General features: G+C 38.1%; 2 protein-coding genes across 9 annotated transcripts in view; one reads left to right on the top strand and one right to left on the bottom strand.

Moving 5' to 3' along the window:
* The window catches only part of PLCE1 (phospholipase C epsilon 1), a 293,833-nt gene extending 289,504 nt beyond the window's left edge, over positions 1-4,329 (top strand). For 3 of the 4 annotated variants that reach the window (XM_044753870.2, XM_044753858.2, XM_070486909.1), the window contains 3 exons: positions 271-489; positions 822-1,034; positions 3,070-4,329. In XM_044753870.2, coding sequence (XP_044609805.1) covers positions 271-489; positions 822-1,010 — 408 coding nt within the window. In that variant the 3' untranslated portion in view covers positions 1,011-1,034; positions 3,070-4,329. The remainder of the gene's footprint in view (positions 1-270; positions 490-821; positions 1,035-3,069) is intronic. The other variant, XM_044753862.2, reaches the window with a different exon arrangement.
* The window catches only part of NOC3L (NOC3 like DNA replication regulator), a 76,126-nt gene that overhangs the window by 30,494 nt on the left and 24,929 nt on the right, over positions 1-20,703 (bottom strand). For 2 of the 5 annotated variants that reach the window (XR_011494867.1, XM_070486929.1), the window contains exons 18-20: positions 19,803-19,958; positions 18,759-18,856; positions 16,463-16,547 (exon numbers count right to left, since the gene is read on the bottom strand). Coding sequence is in view for 3 of the 5 variants with exons in the window: in XM_070486929.1 (XP_070343030.1) it covers positions 16,463-16,547; positions 18,759-18,856; positions 19,803-19,958 (339 nt within the window). In the remaining 2 variants the exon portion in view is untranslated. Of the gene's footprint in view, positions 1-7,525; positions 8,366-8,774; positions 9,471-16,462; positions 16,548-18,758; positions 18,857-19,802; positions 19,959-20,703 lie in introns of those variants that run through there. The other 3 variants (XR_011494865.1, XM_044753857.2, XM_014864683.3) reach the window with 3 other exon arrangements.

Below are 20,703 nucleotides of genomic sequence, written 5' to 3'. Positions count from 1 at the left end.
TCTGCCTAACTTCTATAAGCTTAAGTTTCCTTGTCTGAAAATGGGGATAATACCTAAATCATGGACTGGTGTGAAGCTAAATGGAGTAACGTGGGAAAGTACATTATAAGATACAACTATGCAAATCTAAGAGGAGGAGATGAAGTGACCTGAAAGATCCCCTCCTTCTCTAAAAGTCGGTGACATTTTTCCCCCTTAAAGTTTCATTGAGAATGAATCCAAATATTGGAGATACTGTCTTTATTCAGTTGATCATAACTTATCTTTCAGACCTTATGCAAAGCCAAATATTCCTATAGCATCCTGAGCAACCCCAACCCGAGTGACTATGTGCTTTTGGAAGAGGTAGTGAAAGACACGACCAACAAGAAGTCTTCTACCCCGAAGTCCTCCCAGCGGGTCCTTTTGGATCAGGAGTGTGTGTTTCAAGCACAAAGCAAGTGGAAAGGTGCAGGAAAATTCATCCTTAAGCTAAAGGAGCAGGTACAGGTAAAGTTCAAGGTTATTTCGCTCTCTTCACAAATAATTTGATATTCATGACTACACTGTGTAATCAAATGTGGGAGTTAGTGAAATCTAGAAGGTTTCTGAGTCAAGGAATTTAGCTGGGAGAAAACTGTCTGGCTTTGTTTTCACTATGTGAAAAGAAATGCATTCCCCTCCATGGTTAAGGAGTCCTGAGATGAGTGTCCATCAACCCTTCTTTCCAAAGCTCTACGTACTAGAGAGGGAAGAAGAAAGGGCTCTTTCTGATATAGGGTCACGTGATTGAGGATTCTGGCTTTAACCTGATACCAATGGAAGGTTCTTTTTTCCCACAGGCATCCCGAGAAGACAAAAGAAAAGGCATATCTTTTGCCAGTGAATTCAAGAAGCTCACCAAGTCAACTAAACAGCCCCGAGGACTCACATCACCTTCTCAGGTCTTGGCCTCAGAAAGTGTCCAAAACAAGGAGGAGAAGCCTGTGGGCAGCTTGTCCTCCAGTGACACGATAGACTATCGACAGTGACCAAGGGTGGCGTGTTTTACCCAGGTATATACTGAGTCATTGCACCATTCCGAAACAGGTCTACTTAACTACTTCGCAAGGCATAGTTTGTACACTATCTTTTGTCTTTCCAAGAGGAGGATGTCCCCTGAAGGCAAGTAGGAATGGTACCTTAAACCAGGAAAAGGGCTCTGAAGACATATGTACCTTCAGCATTTATCATTTTAGACCTCCTTATTTTATAGATAACTAAACAAAGGCCCCAAGAGGACAACCAACTTGACCAAACTACTACAAGAGCCTTATTTCACAGACATAGACCTAGCTTAATTACAACTCACATGAACATTCTTGAAGGGCTGCTTTGTGTCATTCAGCTTTCGTTCCTTTGGATTTCTAGTTTTATGTTATTTTAATTTAGGTTTGATTTAGCCTCAACAACCTCAACTTCTTCTGCCATAATTAAAAAATAAAAATCTGGTATTCAGGCGGTGTTGGTTAAAAACAAAATAAAAAAGCAAAATAACATAGCCTCCATCTTGAAACTGCAGTAAATCAGGCCTTTGGTTGCCAACCCACTGCTTGGTACCGAGTAAATTTCATTCTATCTTAAAACAAATTATTTATATGGAAGCTGAATTAAAAAAGAAAAAAAAATGTGAGGAAACCGAACCTAGATTTCTTCTGTTCACTTAGTTTCTTAACGAACCCAAGGGATTATTAAAGCTGACTTTTCACCTGTTTCTCTGTAGTTCTAAGATGTAAAATTCACAAGAGACCAACGGCATAGGGAGACCTTGCTGCTTATTCTGCAGAGCTTCATCATCTGTCTTCATGACAAATCAGGAATTCCTTACATAGACTTGTAGAAGCTCACAATTAAAAAATTAATTGATACCGCCTGACAAGGCCAAATTTGGTTTGTAACAGACCCAAGGAAGACCTAATACATCGAGCCCGTGTTTCTACATTTAAGGAGGGACTCCTAAAATAATTGGTGTTCCATACTATACTTACAAAGCTCTTTCAAAACAACAGACAAGGCCAAACACAGGAAACCGCCCCTTTCGTCTGCATATCCTGCTATTCTGAGAGATTCAAGCTTGTTTAGGTTCTACATGTGAAGACTCATCAGAAAGAAATTTAAAGTATTGTCTTCTATATCAAGAGCTTAGCATCAAATAAATCATAAGTGTGATAATGTTATACACACCTCTATATTATAACCTCCATAATGATAAAGTGAAATTACACTGCACATTAAGGAGCCCTCATTGTGCTACCAGATTACATTAAGTACATAAGAATACAACTCCACTAGAAATTTGACTTAAAAATAATATGCTTGCTATAATGAGCATTACTAATTGCTTAAATTTTAGGTGAGTAGGGAGGGAGGTGGTGATCTAGATGAGTGCCTTTGCACTCAGTTTTCCCACAGCAAGCAGACACTGGGAAGCATTCAGCTGACCTCAGCTTGGCTTAAACTTGGGGAAGCTTCTGTTTAAAAATATCCATTGGTGCAACTATAGGAATATATATCCCATGTTATGAACTCCTTTATAAATGGTGTTTCCAAGAAAGAGCACTTGTGAAAAAGGAAGGGCCTTTCTGTGTATGCTCATAAGAAAGCAAGTTTAGTATTTTTATTGCTTTCTGAGTGACATATTTCATGTTATTTGTTCTGAAATTTTGACCTCTAAAGTTTCAAGGGTTACCCCTTAATAACCTAAGAATTTCTAAACAAGTAATTATCTACCTTGCTGTTATCTGAAGTAATAAATACAGTTGTTGAAGGAATTCCATCTTTTTTAAAAAGCTAAACAATTTATTTGATTGCGCTTTAAAAAAAATCTTTCTAAAAATGTGGTGTTCCAGGGCAGAAATAGCCTAACTTTCCACCTCCTGGAACATCATGTTATAACCTTGTGAGTTTATAGGAAATAGTCTCTCCCCTAAACGCAGTCACCAGAGCTGTGGGTTTCTGCTGGGTGAACAACACTAAACTCTTGCTACACTGTAAATGTTTCTGCTCCTTCATTTTAAATGTACTAATAAGTCTATGTATACAACTTTACAGGTGATATCTTTGGCAAGAAGTTAAAGTCAAGAGCGAACATGATGGAAACAAATGTAATTTCTTTATTTTCATTAGACTTAAACTGGAAATTGATGATTTCTGAACTGAAGGCTTCTTCACACATGATGTGAGGTCTACACTGAGGAAAAGCAAAATGGCACAGGGCTAGCTGCCAACCAATTTCCTGATGAATGAAGCAAAGAAACCCAGGAGATTGCCATTTTACAAATGTCAACAGTTGGAAAAACAATTGCTAAGCTAGCAATAATTGACTTAGACCAAGGGTCAGCAAACTTTGTCTGTAAAGGGCCAGACAGTAAATATTTTAGGCTTATTGGCCATATGGTCTCTGTTGCAACTATTCAACTCAGCCGTTGTAGCGCAAAAGCAGCCACAGACAATATATACACGAATGAGCATGGCTCTGTTCCAATAAAACTTTACAGGCACTGAAATTGGAATTTCATATAATCTTGACGTCACAAATCCTCTTCTGGTTTTTTTTTCAATCATTTAAACATTTGAAAACTATTTTTAGTTCAAGAGCCATAGTAAAACAGGTGGCAGGCTGGATTTGGCCAAAGGGCCATAGTTTGCTGACCTTAGAAAATTGGGAACAAGAGGCACAGGGGTCTGAAAACAAGCAAGCTAGTTTAGCTGCACATTTTATGGCTGAGAATTGGAAGCTTTTGGGCATTGCAAATGTAAATATGTCCTGTAAGATTCATTAAAAGTAATTCAATGTAGTATCTGTATTGTGTACCATAGTGAACTCTTCTTTAGGAATTCTTTTTACATACAGAATAATACTAGGTTTTTTTTTTTAAGTAAGTTTATTGCTTATATATTCACAGAGTATTCCACTTTTGTTTTTCACAAAATGGGTTTAGAATGATGTATAATGTAATATCTACTGAGTTGTGACATCTTAACAAGAAACTTAACCTGTTTTTTAAAGCAAAAGTAGACTGAGTTGGTGTTTATTTATTTTTCAAAGTTTGTACTGACACTGTACTTATATATTTATTATACATAGCTTTCTTGGTATTGCTTATGGATTAGAAATATTAGTGGTTCTGTCTCACTATTTGAAGACAAATCTCCTAAAAAAGAAAATGTATGCTCTGAATACGTGAAATGGGCCAGAATTTCATGTGAAAAAAGCCTCATTTGCATTTCTGATTAACTGAAGAGCTATTGATCCAAGTCGTACTTGCCATTTAATGTAAATTATTTTTAAAATCTTGCTGTATAAAACTATCATGTAAGTGTAAAGGATTCTTATTCTTTGTATGAAGCAAATTAAGACTTAAAATGAAATGTGTTCCTCTGAAGTAAAATCTAAATTTTATCTTTCTATTGATATTAAAATTCAAGACATTTTTCTTCAAATTATAAAACACAGTAAAAATCTTAACCTTTGCTTTGAGAAGTTTTTTGCCAATTATAAAAATAAGTAAACAATTCCCTAGTTCTTTGCAATTCTAAAAAGAGAAGTGTTAAAAATACAGCACACACAGCTTTCATGTTATGGAAGTTCTTACTGACTCAAAGTCTTAATGCTGGACGAAGCACCATTTGCTTGTTGATAGAATGCAGGCTATTCCAGTTTGATGTATTTTGTACAGTGCTACAGGTTTCCTTAAAGCAATCAGTGTATAACAAATGCACAATGCTGCCCCATTGTTAAAAATATTCCAGAGACACTGTATCAAGCTTCTATAAACTCAGAGGCATTTTTTCCTCTGGTTTGGCGTACCATCTATTGAAAAGCAAGTTACTGGTCTAACTGGCTAGAGTCAAAATGAAAACTATGCAGAGTAACGAGATGCACAGCAAGAAGGGTCTCTCCAGGTTTATCATCTGGCCTTGACTCTTTCCAAGCTCCTCCCCACCCGACCCCACAGCCTTTAACATAGCTGATTCGGCCACAGAACAAAATCTGAAGCTTGCCGGGAGACTGAACGTGAGACTAGGTTTTAGTAAGTGAGTGTTTTAACAACAGCCTATTTGCCTCTGTTGCAACCCAACTTGGTTGGCCATTCCATTTTGAGGCTGTTCATTCCATTCTATTGTATTGAGTTCTTGGGGTTTTAGGAAGGATACGTTGCTCAAAAATGTAAAAGGTCCCGCTCTTCTATTACAACTAACCAGCACAACCCCATGTTTGCCAAAAACATGAAATTTTTATTTATAGCTTATCTGAATTATACAGCTATATTAGTATACCAAATGAAAGAAATTATCCTATTATTTAGAATGTATGTAAAACAGCCACCCAAACTATACCCATCACCACTTCATACTTTTCAGACTACTAAAAACCCAGGTAGCAAACGTTTATCAGTAAAGCTGATATGGAAAAGAATCTCAATATGCAAGCTGGGTTTATCACAAGATTTTGAGGAAAAATATTTTAAGCTGCTTCACTAAAAACAAGGAACATGAATTCTGTCACCTTGTTAGGGAGTGGCCAACTTTTAAGAATACCTACAGCTGGCAAGAAAGGCTTGGAGTCAGAATCCTGTGTGATGTGTGACGCGGGAAGAAATAGATTAACTTCCTCTCAGTCACCCGTTCATCTGGACCCGGCGGTTTTACAAATAATCTAAGATGACAAGAGGGCGTCAAGGAATTAAGGATAAGTGTGAGGATTACTCTGTAGGACGTAATAATACCATGTGGGCAGAAAGCACCCTCTTGAGGGAAGGCCTCTTTTCATGTCATCCTTAGCAAGTAAAAATTATTTATAAATTCTGCAGTTGGGGTAAATATGGAGTCTAGACTCAACAAAAGTACATGTCAGGTGCCTTGTTTTTAACACAATTTGGGGATGGCTCTGGAGACACTTGAGGCTCACTAATGAAAGTGGGCCTCCCCTATTGTTACATATGAACTGTTGTTTTTTTAAAAACTACATCTTCCCCTTCTCTGTCCTCTCCGCTTCCAATATCTCTGTAGACCTCTCCTCCCCAATCTGGATGGACACCCACAGGCCTTGCTTAATTCTGAAAAGTAACAAGAGCTTGCATACTGGTCTGGTAAAACTGAATTAACTCTAAAACACAAAGCTCCACAACTCTGCTCCCATGCCAATAGAAAAGTAGGATTTTCCTGGCTGGTGTGTGATCTTATACTTGGCAGAGTGAGAGGCAGCCTACAGGGAAAGTGCTCTCTAGGTGGCTGCCTCTGATCCCTTTCAAATGCTTCTCTCACATCAGCAGCAAGGCAAGAAGAGGTGAATACCTGGGCCCTCCAAAAAGTTAGCAGAAAAGGGAGATTGCCTCTTACACAAAGTCCATACTCGGGTCAACCTTTCCACAATACAGTGCATTGTTAACAATCTATGTGTCCTCTGCCATCTCTATGTATCAACTTCCTAAAAGCAATCCTTGGCTGATGGCTAAGGATTTTGAAATGGGAATACCTGAAATGAATGTTGTTGAAATACTCACTGAATCGCCAGGATTACCCAGCTATTCATGTACATCTCTTGGATCCAAAACACAACTATGCTCAAACCTGCCAACAAGCAGGCCTCTGAAACCTTCCCTATTTCAGATGACACAGGTCTCTGAATTTTGAAACAACTCACTCTGACACTGAATTGGGTAATGTCCCATCTTTAAAAAATGTGTGACTGAACGGACTCAGCATGCAAGATAATGGAAGACAGAGGCTATGTTATTACCCCACTTCACTTTTAAGTGTCAATTACAGGGCTAAGCACATAGTAGGTGCTGAATATTTGTCTAGTTAAAGAAATATTAAGGCTGTAGCTTAGTATAGCCTCAGGGTGTGTGTGTATTATTATTAATGACTACAATATTTAGTTCGGAAAATGAAACTCATCAATACAAGGCACAAAGGCATTTCATTCTCAAATTCATATAGGATATTCAAATACTAGATATATAATTTTTGGTCCCACTGCAATTCCCTATATGTGTAACAAGAAGGTTAAAAGCAGAATACAGGTGTGAAATAGTTGATGAATTTCTATTTTAAAACTGATTTTTCACCTAAACTACAGTTTCTTCTGCCAAAGTGAAACATAAACGTATCTGTATATGTTTGGAAAATAAATGATTTGTGACATGTATTGGTCACTCGTGCTCTGATGGGGAACCCTCCAGTCATCCAAATAACTATTCATAACATTCCTGGACTTTGTTTTATATCTAAAAGGTGGGTTAAAAGCCAATATTATATTTTGAATCATACATTTCTCATCATTAAATAATCAAGCCTAAAAAAATTGATCTTAGAAACACTTTTTCAAATCAGATATCAGAATATGCTGAAAGACTTACATGCACGGTTGAGCTGATAGCCACCACTCTGCTGGACTGATAGAGGAACTTTCTATTTTCACTTACTTCACAAGAAAAAAAGAGGTTTAGGCTCTTAGATCAAAATAATTGACTTATATAGCTTTGAAGAAATCACAGATCTATTTAGTTGGACTGCTGTGCATTTTTTTTAATACTCACTTGACAAGAATAGGAGGGAGAAAAAAGCAGCTGTTTTATTCAACTGTTCACAGTAGAAATATTTATAACCTAGGCAGTCAAACACATAATTCATAGGCCATTCCTAGAATATGGCAATGGCTGTTACATAAAATACCGCTTTTTAATTACATTCATAAGAATTGGCATTTTATCTGTGTTTTTAAAAAAAGCCCTTCACTGGGTAGCCTTTATCCTTAAAACAAGATGGTAAAATATCAGACTTGGTTTTTCCACTTGGGAGCACTGCTTCCCCCATCACTCTCCAGAATATGTCAGAAAATGCAAAGAACTTTGGAGACTAGAATCACATTCAAACTTTCTCTGAAAGTAGTCACTCTCATTCTTTTTTTGTGTGTGTGAGAAAGACTGGCCCTGACCTAACATCTGTTGCCAATCTTCCCCCATTTTGCTTGAGGAATATTGTCCTTGAGCTAAAATCAGTGTCAATCTTCCTCTATTTTATGTGAGATGCTGCCACAGCGTGGCTTGACAAGCAGTGCTAGGTCCATGCCCAGGATCCGAACCTGCAAACCCCGAGCCGCCAAAGTGGAGTGTGTGAACTTAACTACTACACCACCAGGCTGGCCCCTCACTCTTTTTAAAAAGGCCAAATTACCTTACTTCTTGAAGTACATCATCCAGCAAGAGCCAATGAACCTGGTATCTCATTTCAAACTATTTTTTTTTAATCAAAAATCTTCATAAAGGGGCTGGCCCCGTGGCCGAGTGGTTAAGTTCGCGCGCTCCGCTGCAGGCGGCCCAGTGTTTCGTCGGTTCGAATCCTGGGCGCGGACATGGCACTGCTCATCAAACCACGCTGAGGCAGCGTCCCACATGGCACAACTAGAGGAACCCACAACGAAGAATACACAACTATGTACCGGGGGGCTACACAACTATGTACCGGGGGGCTTTGGGGAGAAAAAGGAAAAAAATAAAATCTTTAAAAAAAAAAAAAAAAAAATTCTTTAAAAAAAAAAAATCTTCATAAAAATATACTCACTCAAATTTAAAATTTTTCTCACTTCTACCTATGGTGCTGCAATAAAAACAGATTTATTTGGTTATAAAGTGTATTTGGTTATAAAGAATAGCCACATGGTTAAAAGCAACCTTACGGTCTTGATTTTTCTGTGCTCTATGCTCTCATTTTAATCCAGCAACTGCATTTCAATAAGTTCAGTGAACAGATTTTCTAAAAACTATAATTTAATATGCATAGGGAGTTTTAAAAAGGCAACATCATTAAGAAAGAAATTTCCAAATAGTGGGTACAGGGGTTAAAGGCTTTAGATTCCCCCTTTTTTTTTTTTTTTAACATTTTATTTAATTTGTTTATTTATTTTATTTTTCCTTTTTCTCCCCAAAGCCCCCTGGTACATAGTTGTGTATTTTTAGTTGCGGGTCCTTCTAGTTGTGGCATGTGGGATGCCGCCTCAGCATGGTTTGATGAATGGTGCCATGTCCGCACCCAGGATCTGAACTGGCAAAACCCTGGGCTGCCGAAGCAGAGCGTGCAAACTTAACCAGTCGACCATGGAGCCAGCCCCTAGATTCCCTTTCTTAATGAAATGACATTTTCAAAATTAGGGCAGAACCTGCACCACCCAAAGGGAAATTCTTCTTCCTCTGCTAATTTTCTTAGGAAATTTCCCTTGTATAAAAAAAGAAGGTCCTAAATTAACAATATATCTTTATGTGCATCTGCACCCACACGTGCAAATATACAAGAAAGTCCACTGACACTTCTTTCTTCTACTACCGTAGTAATGACTGCAAATATTTGGTGAAATCCAGCGGCAAGTGAGTATCAACTTCATTGCAATGTCTTTTGATTAGCTCATTTAAATCTTCATTCAAAAATGAATCCCCTTGTATAACTTTATCCTGAAAAAAAGTTAAAAGTATGAGTTGAAAGTTCTTGTGCCATAAGCAAAAGCTAAGCTATGAACAAAGCTGAAGATGGCAACAGCTGACACCAAACCAACATGTGAAACATAATACACATTATTATGTTTGTGCTGGGTCAGGTCTCACACATATCCTATGCTGAACAAAAGAGTATCATGACTGTCTACAGAATTCCAACCCCAGAGTTGCATCCTACCATCAACCTTGAACATGAAACAAGTCCACCTATAAAACAATTAAGCAAGTTAAAATCAGTTATTAAGAGACATTTTAGTTTTTATTTCATCTTAAAAAAAATAATGAGGTAACATCAGCATGAAGGCAGAGTAAGTTGTTCCCTTCGTCTCTCCCCTCTAAGTAACAACTAAACAAACATCCATTAACTAACAGAGGATTCCCTACACAACAAGATGCCTGAGAGATCCACGTAGCTATACATCTGAAGGTGGGTGGACTGGACCCCGGAAAGCAGTGGAACTACAGGAGCAGACTCTTCCCACTCACCAGGAGCAGCAATCCACGTCACAGACCCTCACACAGAGGCTAGCGTGACTGTGAGTGGATGTGGAGACAGCCCGGCCTGCATGTGAATGCTTTTGTAGTAGTAACCCAACGCACGGGAGCACCCACCTACCATGGTGTCCCTACCTGCACAAATGCTCCTCACGAAGTCACAGTGGCTCAGCACAGGCACCCCACCTACTGAGCACCACAGCCCAGCTGGATGCACCTGCTGAACACAGCAGCCAGGCCCACTTGAAGGTGCCCAGCCCACACTAGCGCAACCCACCCACCCGCCAAGCACAGCAGCTAAGCTGTGACCCACCCACTGAGCACAGCAGCCTTGCTCACATGAGCACAAACTGCCAAGTACCTGTGGCCATCCTGCATGAACACAGAGTGACTCAACCAGCACAACTGCAAGTAGACTGGGCAGGAGCAGAAAAAAAAGCCCCTGCATCCCCCTAGTGGCGCCAGGTGGAATCTGCGACCAGAAGCAACAGGAATCACAGCAGAAGGCGTAACCCAGCCCCCAGTGCTGCCAACCCCGACACCAGCTCTACCAGCAGCAGGGACTGTATACAAGTCCACGGGTCCCCATGTCCCTGCCAGCTACAGTGACACCTGTGAACCCAGCACCCCTGACAGTGGCACAACCAGCACCCCAAGACAACCCAGGAACAGCAGCATAAGTGGTGCACAGGACAGCAGCATCCAAGCCCACAGAGACCCAGTGGAGGAGCACAAGACCCAGGTGATCAGAACTAAAGTAAGCAAAGCTGTACCCAAATAAGAAAAGGTGATCACTACCACAAATGTGCCAGCAGAGGATCAATTCATCAAACACTATGAAGAACTACAGTAACACCACAGAAGGAAAATGACAAATCTCCAGAAAACAAACCTGAAGTGACAGAAGATTACAATCTAATTAACGGAAAATTCAAAATAGCTGTTATAAAGATACTCAACATGTTACAAGAAAACACAGAAAGTTCAATGAGCTCAGGAATAAAATTAATGAACAGAAGAAATACTTCACAAAAGAGATTGAAGCTATAAAAAAGAAAAGCCATACAGAAATTCTGGATATGAAGAACACAATTAATGAGACAAAAAATAATGTGGAAAGCATAAAAGTAGAGCAGACCTTATGGAGGAGAAAATTAGCGATCTGGAAGATAGAAATCTAGAAATGCTTCAGGTGGAGGATAGAGAACTAAGATGTAAAAAAAAAAAGAAAGAAATTATTCAAGAAACATCCAGTTCAATTAGGAAAAGTAACATAAGAATTATAGGTATCCCAGAGGGTGAAGAGAGGGAGAAAGGAGCAATTTGTTTAAAGAAATAGTAGTGGAGAACTTCCCAAACCTGGGAAAGAAACTGGACTTACAAATACATGAAGCGAACTCCTAATTACATCAATGCGAAAAGACCTTCTCCAAGGCATACAATTAAAACTGTCAAACATCAACGACAAAGAAAAAATATTAAGGGCAGTAAGCAGAAGAAAATAATCTACAAAGAAACCCCAAACAGGCTTTCAGTGGATTTCTCAGCAGAAACCTTATGAGGTTAGGAGAGAATGAAATGATATATTCAAAATACTGAAAGACATGGGGCCAGCCCAGTGGCATAATGGTTAAGTTCGTGTGCTCCGCTTTGGCGGGCTGCAGTTCCCAGGTTCAGATCCTGGGCACAGACCTACACACCGCTCATCAAGCCACACCAAGGCAGCATCCCACAAACAAAAAGAAAAAGACTGGCACAGATGTTAGCTCAGAGACAATCTTCCTCAAGCAAAAAAAAAAAAAAAATTCTGAAAGAAAAAAACTATCAGCCATCAGCAAACAATACTCTATCCAGTGAAATTATCTTTCAGATATGATGGAGAAATAAAAGCCCAGGTAAACAAAAGCTGAGGGGACACAGCATGACTAGACCTGCCTTACAAGAAATGATGAAGAGAGCCCACCTACCTGAAACAAAACTGCAAAGACTGACAAAGCTTTGAGCAAGGAGATAAACGAAGTCAGAAAATTGCAGTTCTTTACCATAATAGGTTAGCAAACAATTATAACATAAAAGATAATGGGAAAGAAAGCATCAAAAGTAACTAAAAACACTTCAATTTAGACACAGACTCACAACACAGAAAAGAATAATTTGTGACAACAATTACACAGAAGGAGAAGAGGAAAGGGATGGAACCTGCTTAGGCTAATGGAGATAAGAGGCTATCAGAAAATGGATTATCTCATCTATAAGATCTTTTACACAAACCTCATGGTAACCACTAAACAAAAAATTGGCACAGAGTAGTTACAAATGATAAATAAAGAGAAAACTGAGAAAACCATCACAGAAAACCACCAAACTGAAATGGCAGAAAGAAATACAAGGAAAAAGAAACAACAGAAACGAACAACTGGAAGACAGGAGAAAAATGGCAGTATTAAATCCTCCCATATCAATAATCACTCTAAATGTAAATGGACTGAATTCACCAATCAAAAGACACAGAGTGGAGGGATGGGTTAAAAAACAAGAACCAACAATATGCCGCCTCCAGGAAACACATCTCAGCTCTAAAGACAAACACAGGCTCAGAGTAAAGGGATAAAAGAGGATACACCAAGCAAATGGCAAGCAAAAGAAAGCAGGTGAAGCCATGGTTATATTAGACAAAGCAGACTTCAATATAAAAAAGATAATGAGAGACAAAGAGAGGCAGTATATAATGACAAAAGGGACATTTCACCAAGAGGACATGATATTTATTAATATATATGCACCTAACCCAGGAGCACCAACAGATATGAAGCAACTAGTAACAGACCTAAAGGGAGAAAGTGACAGCAACACAATAATAGTAGGGGACCTCAACACCCCACTTACAACAATGGATAGATCATCCAGACGGAACGTCAACAAGGAAATAGTGGCCTTAAATGAAACAAGAGACCAGATGGACTTAATAGATATATATAGAACATTCCATCCCAAAACGGCAGATTACACATTCTTCTCAAGTGCACATGGAACATTCTCAAAGACAGACCATATGTTGGGAAACAAGGCAAGTCTCAATAAATTTAATAAGACTGAAATCATATCAAGCATCTTTTCTGACCACTATACTATGAAACTAGAAATCAACTACAACAAAAAAGCTGGGAAAGACACAAATATGTGCAGAGTAAACAACATGCTACTGAATGACGATTGGATCAATGAAGAAATCAAAAGAGAAATCAAAAACTACCTGGAGAAAAATGAACATGAAAACACAACATACCAACTCTTATGGGATGCAGCAAAAGTGGTACTAAGAGGGAAATTTATAGCAATATAGGCCTACCTCAACAAACAAGAAAAATTTCAAATAAGTAATCTTAAACTACAACTAAAAGAACTAGAGAAAGAGAAACAAATAAAGCTCAAAGTCAGCAGAAGGAGGGAAATAATAAAAATTAGAACAGAAATAAATGAAATAGAGACTAAAAAAACAGAAGAAGGATAAATGAAACAGAGCTAGTTCTTTGAGAAGATAAACAAAATTGACAAACCTTTAGCTAGACTCACGAAGAAAAAAGAGAGAAGCCACAAATAAAATTAGAAATGAAAGAGAAGACATTACAACAGATACCACAGAAATACAAAGGATTATAAGAGAATACTATGAAAAACTATATGCCAACAAATTGGATAACCTTGAAGAAATGAATAAATTCTTAAGACTCATACAACCTCCCAAAAATGATTCAAGAAGAAATAGAGAATCTGAATAGACCAAGCACAAGTAAAGAGATTGAAACGGTAATCAAAAACCTCCCCCCAAAAAAGGTCCACACCAGATGGCTTCTCTGGTGAACTCTACCAAACATTCAAAGATTTAATACACATCTTTCTCAAACTGCTCTGAAAAAAAGGAAGATAAGAGACTTCCTAATTCTATGAGGCCAACATTACCCTAATACCAAATCCAGACAAGTACAACACAAAAAAGCAAAATTACAGGTGAATATCACTGATTAACATAGATGCAAAAATCCTTAACAAATATTAGCAAATCAAATACAGCAAGACATTAAAAGGATCACACACCACGAACAAGTGGGATTTATTCCAGAGATACAGAGATAGTTCAACATCTGCAAATCAATCAATGTGATACACCACATTAACAAAATGAGAAATAAAAATCACATGATCATCTTGATAAATGCAGAGAAAGAATTTGACAAGATCCAACATCCGTTTATGATAAAAAAAAACTCTCAATAAAATGGGTATAGAAGGAAAGTACCTCATAATAAAGGCCAAATAAGACAAACCCACAGCCAACCTGAAAGCCATCTCTCTGAGAATAGGAAAGACACAAGGCTGCCCAATCTCACCACTCTTACTCAACATAGTACTGGAAGTTTTGGCCAGAGCAATTCAAGAAAAAGAAATAAAACAGATCTGAACTGGACAGAAAGAAGTAAAACTCTCACTGTTTGTGGATGACATGATGCTATACACAGAAAATCCCGAAGAATTCACCAGAAAACTATTAGAAATAATCAACAACTACAGCAAAGATGCAGGGTACAAAATCAACATACAAAAATCAGTTGCAATTCTATACCCCGATAACAAACTAGCAGAAAGAGAAGTCAAGAATACAATCCTATTTACAATCACAACAAAAAGAATAAAATATCTAGGAATAAATTTAACCAAGGAGGTGAAAAACCTGTACACTGAAAACTATAGGACATTAATGAAAGAAATCGAAGAAGACATAAAGAAATGGAAAGATATTCCATTCTCATGGATTGGAAGAATAAACGTAGTTAAAATGTCCATATTACATAAAGCAATCTGAAGATTCAATGCAATCCCAATCAGCATCTCAGTGACATTCTTCACAGAAATAAAACAAAGAATTCTAAAATTTATAAGGAACAACACAAGACCCCCAATAGCCAAAGCAATCCTGGGAAAAAAGAACAAAGCTGGAAGTTATCACAATCCCTAACTTCAAAATATACTACAAAGCTACAGTAATCAAAACTTCATGGTACTGGCAGAAAAACAGACACACAGACCAATGGAACAGAATTGAGCCCAGAAATGAAACCACACATCTATGGACAGCTAAGCTTTGAAAAAGCAGCTAGGAACATACAATGGAGAAAGGAAAGTCTCTTCAATAAATGGTGTTGGGGAAAGGGGACAGCCATGTGCAAAAGAATGAAAGTAGACCATTATCTCACACCATACACAAAACTTAACTCAAAATGGATTAAAGTCTTCAATGTAAGACCTGAAACCATAAAACTCCTGGGAGAAAATACAGGCAGTATACTCTGACACTGGTCTTAGCAGTATCTTTTCAAATACCATGTCTACTCAGGCAAGAGAAACAAAAGAAAAACTTAAACAAATGGGACTACATCAGACTAAAAAGGTTCTGCAAGGCAAAGGAACCATGAACCAAATGAAAAGACAACCCACCAACTGGGAGAAAGTATTTGCAAATCATACATCCAACAAGGGGTTAACTTCCAAAATATATACAAAACTCATACAACTCAACAACAAAAAAAACAAACAACTCGATCAAAAAATGGGCAAAGAATATGAACAGACATTTTTCCAAAGAAGATATACAGATGCCCAACAAGCACATGAAAAGGTGTTCAACATCACTAATTAGTAGGGAAATGCAAATCAAAACGACAATGAGATATCACCTTGCTCCTGTCAGAATGGCTGTAATTAACAAGACAAGAAATAACAAATGTTGGAGAAGATGTGGAGAAAAGGGAACCCTCATGCACTGTTGGTGGCAATGCAAACTGGTGCAGCCACTGTGGAAAACTGTATGGAGATTTCTCAAAAAATTAAAAATAGAAATACCATACAACCCAGCTATCCCACTACTGGGTATATATCCGAAGAACATGAAATCAACAATTCAAAGAGATTTATGCATCCCTATGTTCATCTCAGCATTATTCACAATAGCCAAGGCATGGAAGCAACCCAAGTGCCCATCAACAGATGCATGGTTAAAGAAGATGTGGTATATACATACAACGGAGTACTACTTAGCCATAGAAAAAGACAAAATCATGCCATTTGCAACAATATTGACAGACCTTGAGGGTATTATGCTAAGTGAAATAAGCCAGACAGAGAAAGACAAACTCTGTATGATTTCGCTCATATACAGAAGATAAATAAACACTGATAAGGAGAACAGATTAGTGGTTACCAGAAGGGAAGGGGGTGAGGGGAAGGCAAAAGCGGTAAAGGGGCACATACGTATGGTGACTGATAAAAACTGGACTATTGGTGATGAACATGATGCAGTTTATACAGAAACTGATAAATAATAATGTACACATGAAATTACACAATGTTATAAGCTAATATGACCTTAATAAAATAATTAAATTAAAAAAATGACATACCTTCCTTTTAGAGTTGGAAGATTCAACAGGAGGATTGAATGTCATTGCTGCCATGCTGTAAGTCTCAAAAAGTTCTGTAGCAGACCTATAATCACAAATATAAGAATGCAAAGACATCACCATATCTGTATAACTTGAAAATAATTAGATCATATCCAAAGAATGACTCAGTATTCTAAACCTCTATATTAAGGTACAACCTAATCCCTCTTTTGAAACCAACAAATTAACACACACATGTAAAATAAAACCTAAATTCCTATGTAATGGTAACATTATCCAACTAAATCCACCTCAGAGAGATCTGGTATACATTTAGAAATACAGGCCTCGATAGAGAAAAGGCTGAGCAAAAGACCTCAAGCTCAATGGAATCATATCCCAACTCAACCAGTAGCACGAATGATCCACAACTAAGCTTAACTTATTCATGGGAGCCAGAGGAGTGAAGCATGGAGTTATCCCCCATGAATTTCAAACAGCTCAACCCTTCAGTTGTTGGCCTGATTAAAAGCAAGAAGACGCCATTCAGGAGAGAACAAAGGTTTATACACATGGTGTGTAAATGAATCCCTAATGAATTGGGGTTGGTTCACATTTGCCAAAGGAGATGGGCAAGGGCCTGCAAGGGCTGGATTAGGCTCACATTCCAAGCTCCATTCTCCAGGGAAGATCATCATGAGTCTCCTTTCTCAAGCCTTTAGGATTAAACCCATTCTTCATCTTCCTCCAGAAAAGGAAACCTCTGGCAAAAATGAGGCAAATGTTCAAGATCGCTGATGAAAACATGCCAGAAAAGGATCGTAAAAAAGAAAAGTGACAAAGAATTGTTTTCTCCTTTTTTTCCCTTTTAAAAAACAAGGCTAGGGGACAGGTGGGGAGTATGAGGGAAGGAAAGAAGTAAATGGTCATTTTATTATTTAATAAGACTAAAAGTTATCTCCAGCCTACCCAGAAGGAAAAGGGTTTACAGAAAACAACAGAGTTGATGCCTCATTTAGAGGGGGAGGCAGCTGACTATCTAAAATATATCTAAAAATATAGACCCACTTTGCCAAATCTCCCAGTATTTAAAGAAAAGCTGGAAATGTGATTTTTAGGTGAATTTTTCCAATATTTAAAAGATAGCAACCAATTCAATTTTTGTTCAAACTCTTAAGAGGCCACAAAATCAATCTGGTAGCCTACAGATCACGTATCTGTGGTCTCTGAATTAAAGAAACCAGTGGGCTTGCAAAGAAGGAGAAAAAGCTACAGTGAATTTAATTCTGAGTGGTGGGTATGTGGTGGGTACAAGGTTGTCTTTTATACTACATTTTCTCTACCACTCAAGTATTTCCTAATTGATTTTGGGGGGGGGGAAGTAATTATTGTTTTTTCAACTTTTCTGTACTTTTGAAATTTTTCAGAATAAAAAGTTGGGGGAAAAGAACGTTCTTTTAGGAGGATCCTTTTCCCCATCTGGAAGAGTGTAAGGTGAGTGCTGGAAGTAGCACTCCAAGCTTCTTGTTAGTCAAGAGGTGCTGTACAGAGATGGCTGTGAGGACCAAGTAGAGAAACTGCTGCCCTTCTGGGTGGCAGTACTCCAGAGCACTTTCTCTCTCTCCTCATTTCTCCCTTTCTGCCCCTGGCAGGACCATTCCAGAAAAAATTAAAATTAAAATTAAAAAAAGGAGGGGCTGGCCCAGTGGCACAGTGGTTAAGTGCGCACGTTCTGCTTTGGTGGCCTGGGGTTCACCAGTTCAGATCCCAGGTGCAGACATGGCACTGCTTGGCAAGCCATGCTGTGGTAGGCATCCCACATATAAAGTAGAGGAAGATGGGCACAGATGTTAGAGCTCAGGGCCAGCCTTCCTCAGCAAAAACAGGAGGATTGCTGATGTTAGCAGCAGATGTTAGCTCAGGGCTAATCTTCCTCAAAATAAAAAATAAAGGAATATCACTGTGGTTGGATTCATAGATCCTCACATAAAGCAAATATGGCATTATATTATTAATTGTCGAACCTGAGTCATAGGCATATGGGAATGCACTATTCTTTCTACTTATACATATAATAAAACCTTTTATGACCAAAAAAAAAAAAAAATGTTACATTACCCAAAGCAAACTAACAAAAGCACAGTCAGCATATTTTCTCTTTAGAACAATTCAGGAATATGAAATGAGACCAAATCCAGATAACCAACTAGCACTTTACATTTTAAAATCTATTACTTTATAAAACAGACTTCTCACAGTAAACAGCTATCAGCTGAAATTTGCAGTTTTATAACAAGGCAATGCTAAATACTACCTTCGGCTCAACTCTGGTTTGAGTGCTTCAGAACCCTCAGAAGGTGCTCCAGCCATCAAGTGGGCTGCAAATCTCTGCACTATGGGATGGTAATGTCTCTGAAGAGAAAACACGACACCCACATTTTGCACAAGGTCATTACTTTATAAAACACTAGTTACAGCACAGATTTCCTTTAATAAACTCTATTTTAAAATATATATATGTAGATGAGGGGGCCGGCCCGGTGGTGCAGTGGTTAAGTTCGCATGTTCCGCTTCTCAGCGGCCCGGGGTTCGCCGGTTCGGATCCCGGGTGCGGACATGGCATCACTTGGCACGCTATGCTGTGGTAGGCATCCCACATAGAAAGTAGAGGAAGATGGGCACGATGTTAGCTCAGGGCCAGTCTTCCTCAGCAAAAAGAGGAGGACTGGCAGTAGTTAGCTGAGGGATAATCTTCCTCAAAAAAAAATAAAAATAAAAAAATAAAATAAAATATATATGTATATGAAATTCATAAGAACCACATACCTACAGAAAAAAATACTACCTTTGCTCACAGGATTACAACACAAATCTGTTTGGTGACCAAGTTTCCAGTGATGTAGCTTAGTCTTGATTTTATAATATGAAAAGGAAAAATCAAAAAAGCAATTCCTCTTTCAGAGTCAAAAAAGTTAGCTTACAAGAGGTTTCCTGAAACACATTTTCTCCGAGTCTCACTCTAACTCCGTCCACACTGTAGGATAATGACATAGGTGAAACCCTCCTGAAATTGAGCAGGCCTATCGAAGTCTCCTTGGACAGGACCTAACACAAATGAGCCTGATAACAAATCTTCCATTGTGAACAGTGTTAGGGAAAGAGTTCGATAAATTTTATCCATGAAACTATCATCATTTTCTGCCTCCTTAGAAAATGTATCTCAACATCTTAAAGAACAGTAAGAGCAAAGTGCAACGTAGACTACTGAAAGAGGAATTATACAAAAGGCGGTCCCAGATCAAAATATACTAGGTACTCTGGCAAACTACTTTGGGGAAAACTAGAAAAAATTGCTCACCAAAAGAAAGTGGGAGGCCACTCTTACCCGTAGAGCATGCAATTCCCAAAGAGCAGTGTTCTGAGCATTACAGTACTCGGGTTCATCCAGCTCAGGAAGGAAAACCCCACTTCCCTGAGATTCATTGTCAAGCAACAGATCTGTTTTGGGGAATGTCTGCAAAAATGTCAGGTAAAAAGAAGAATTAATTAAACTACTACTGTTAATTTAAAAAACGTTAGTGGGTTCTGTACTTTTATTCGTATTTAAATTTGAGTCTATGGTTATATAAGGATTATGAGCACATGAACTTTATACCTAGTTTTAATTTTTAAAATTTAAGGTTATACCATAAGAGAACAATTGCAAAATATTTTATCTTGGCTCACTTTGAAAAGGATTTATTTTGCAAAAGAAAACAGAATATTCTCTTCACCCAGCAATCCCACTTTTAGGAATCTTTTCTATAGAAATAATTACATTAGATACACATATAAGGATATTCACTATAGCATCATTTATAACAGCAAAAAACGAAACAACCTATATGTCCACCAAAAGAAAAATGCAAAGAAGTGTAAAGGCCAGACTGCCTAAATTTGAATCCCACCTCTGCCACTGACTAACAGTGTCACTTTAGGCAAGTTACTTATTTTCTCTGGACTTCAATTTTCCCCATCAGTAAAATGGGAATAATAATAGTAGCCACTTCACAGAGTTGTTATGAAAATTAGATGAGTTAACTTTTCAAAGCAGTGGCAGGCACTCAGTAAGAACTATATGTGTTTGTTAGACACATAACCTCATATAGTCATTAAAGAGATAAAGTAGTTATATTTATACTAACACAAAAATGTGTTCACCATCAAGTGTTAAAAAAAACTGTAGAACAATAATGTATATCATAATCCCCTCAATTTCC

Source organism: Equus asinus, chromosome 2, assembly GCF_041296235.1.
Source record: "Equus asinus isolate D_3611 breed Donkey chromosome 2, EquAss-T2T_v2, whole genome shotgun sequence".
NCBI lineage: Eukaryota > Metazoa > Chordata > Mammalia > Perissodactyla > Equidae > Equus > Equus asinus.
Note: the sequence above shows the minus strand (reverse complement) of the source record. Positions and strands in the feature narration are given on the sequence as shown.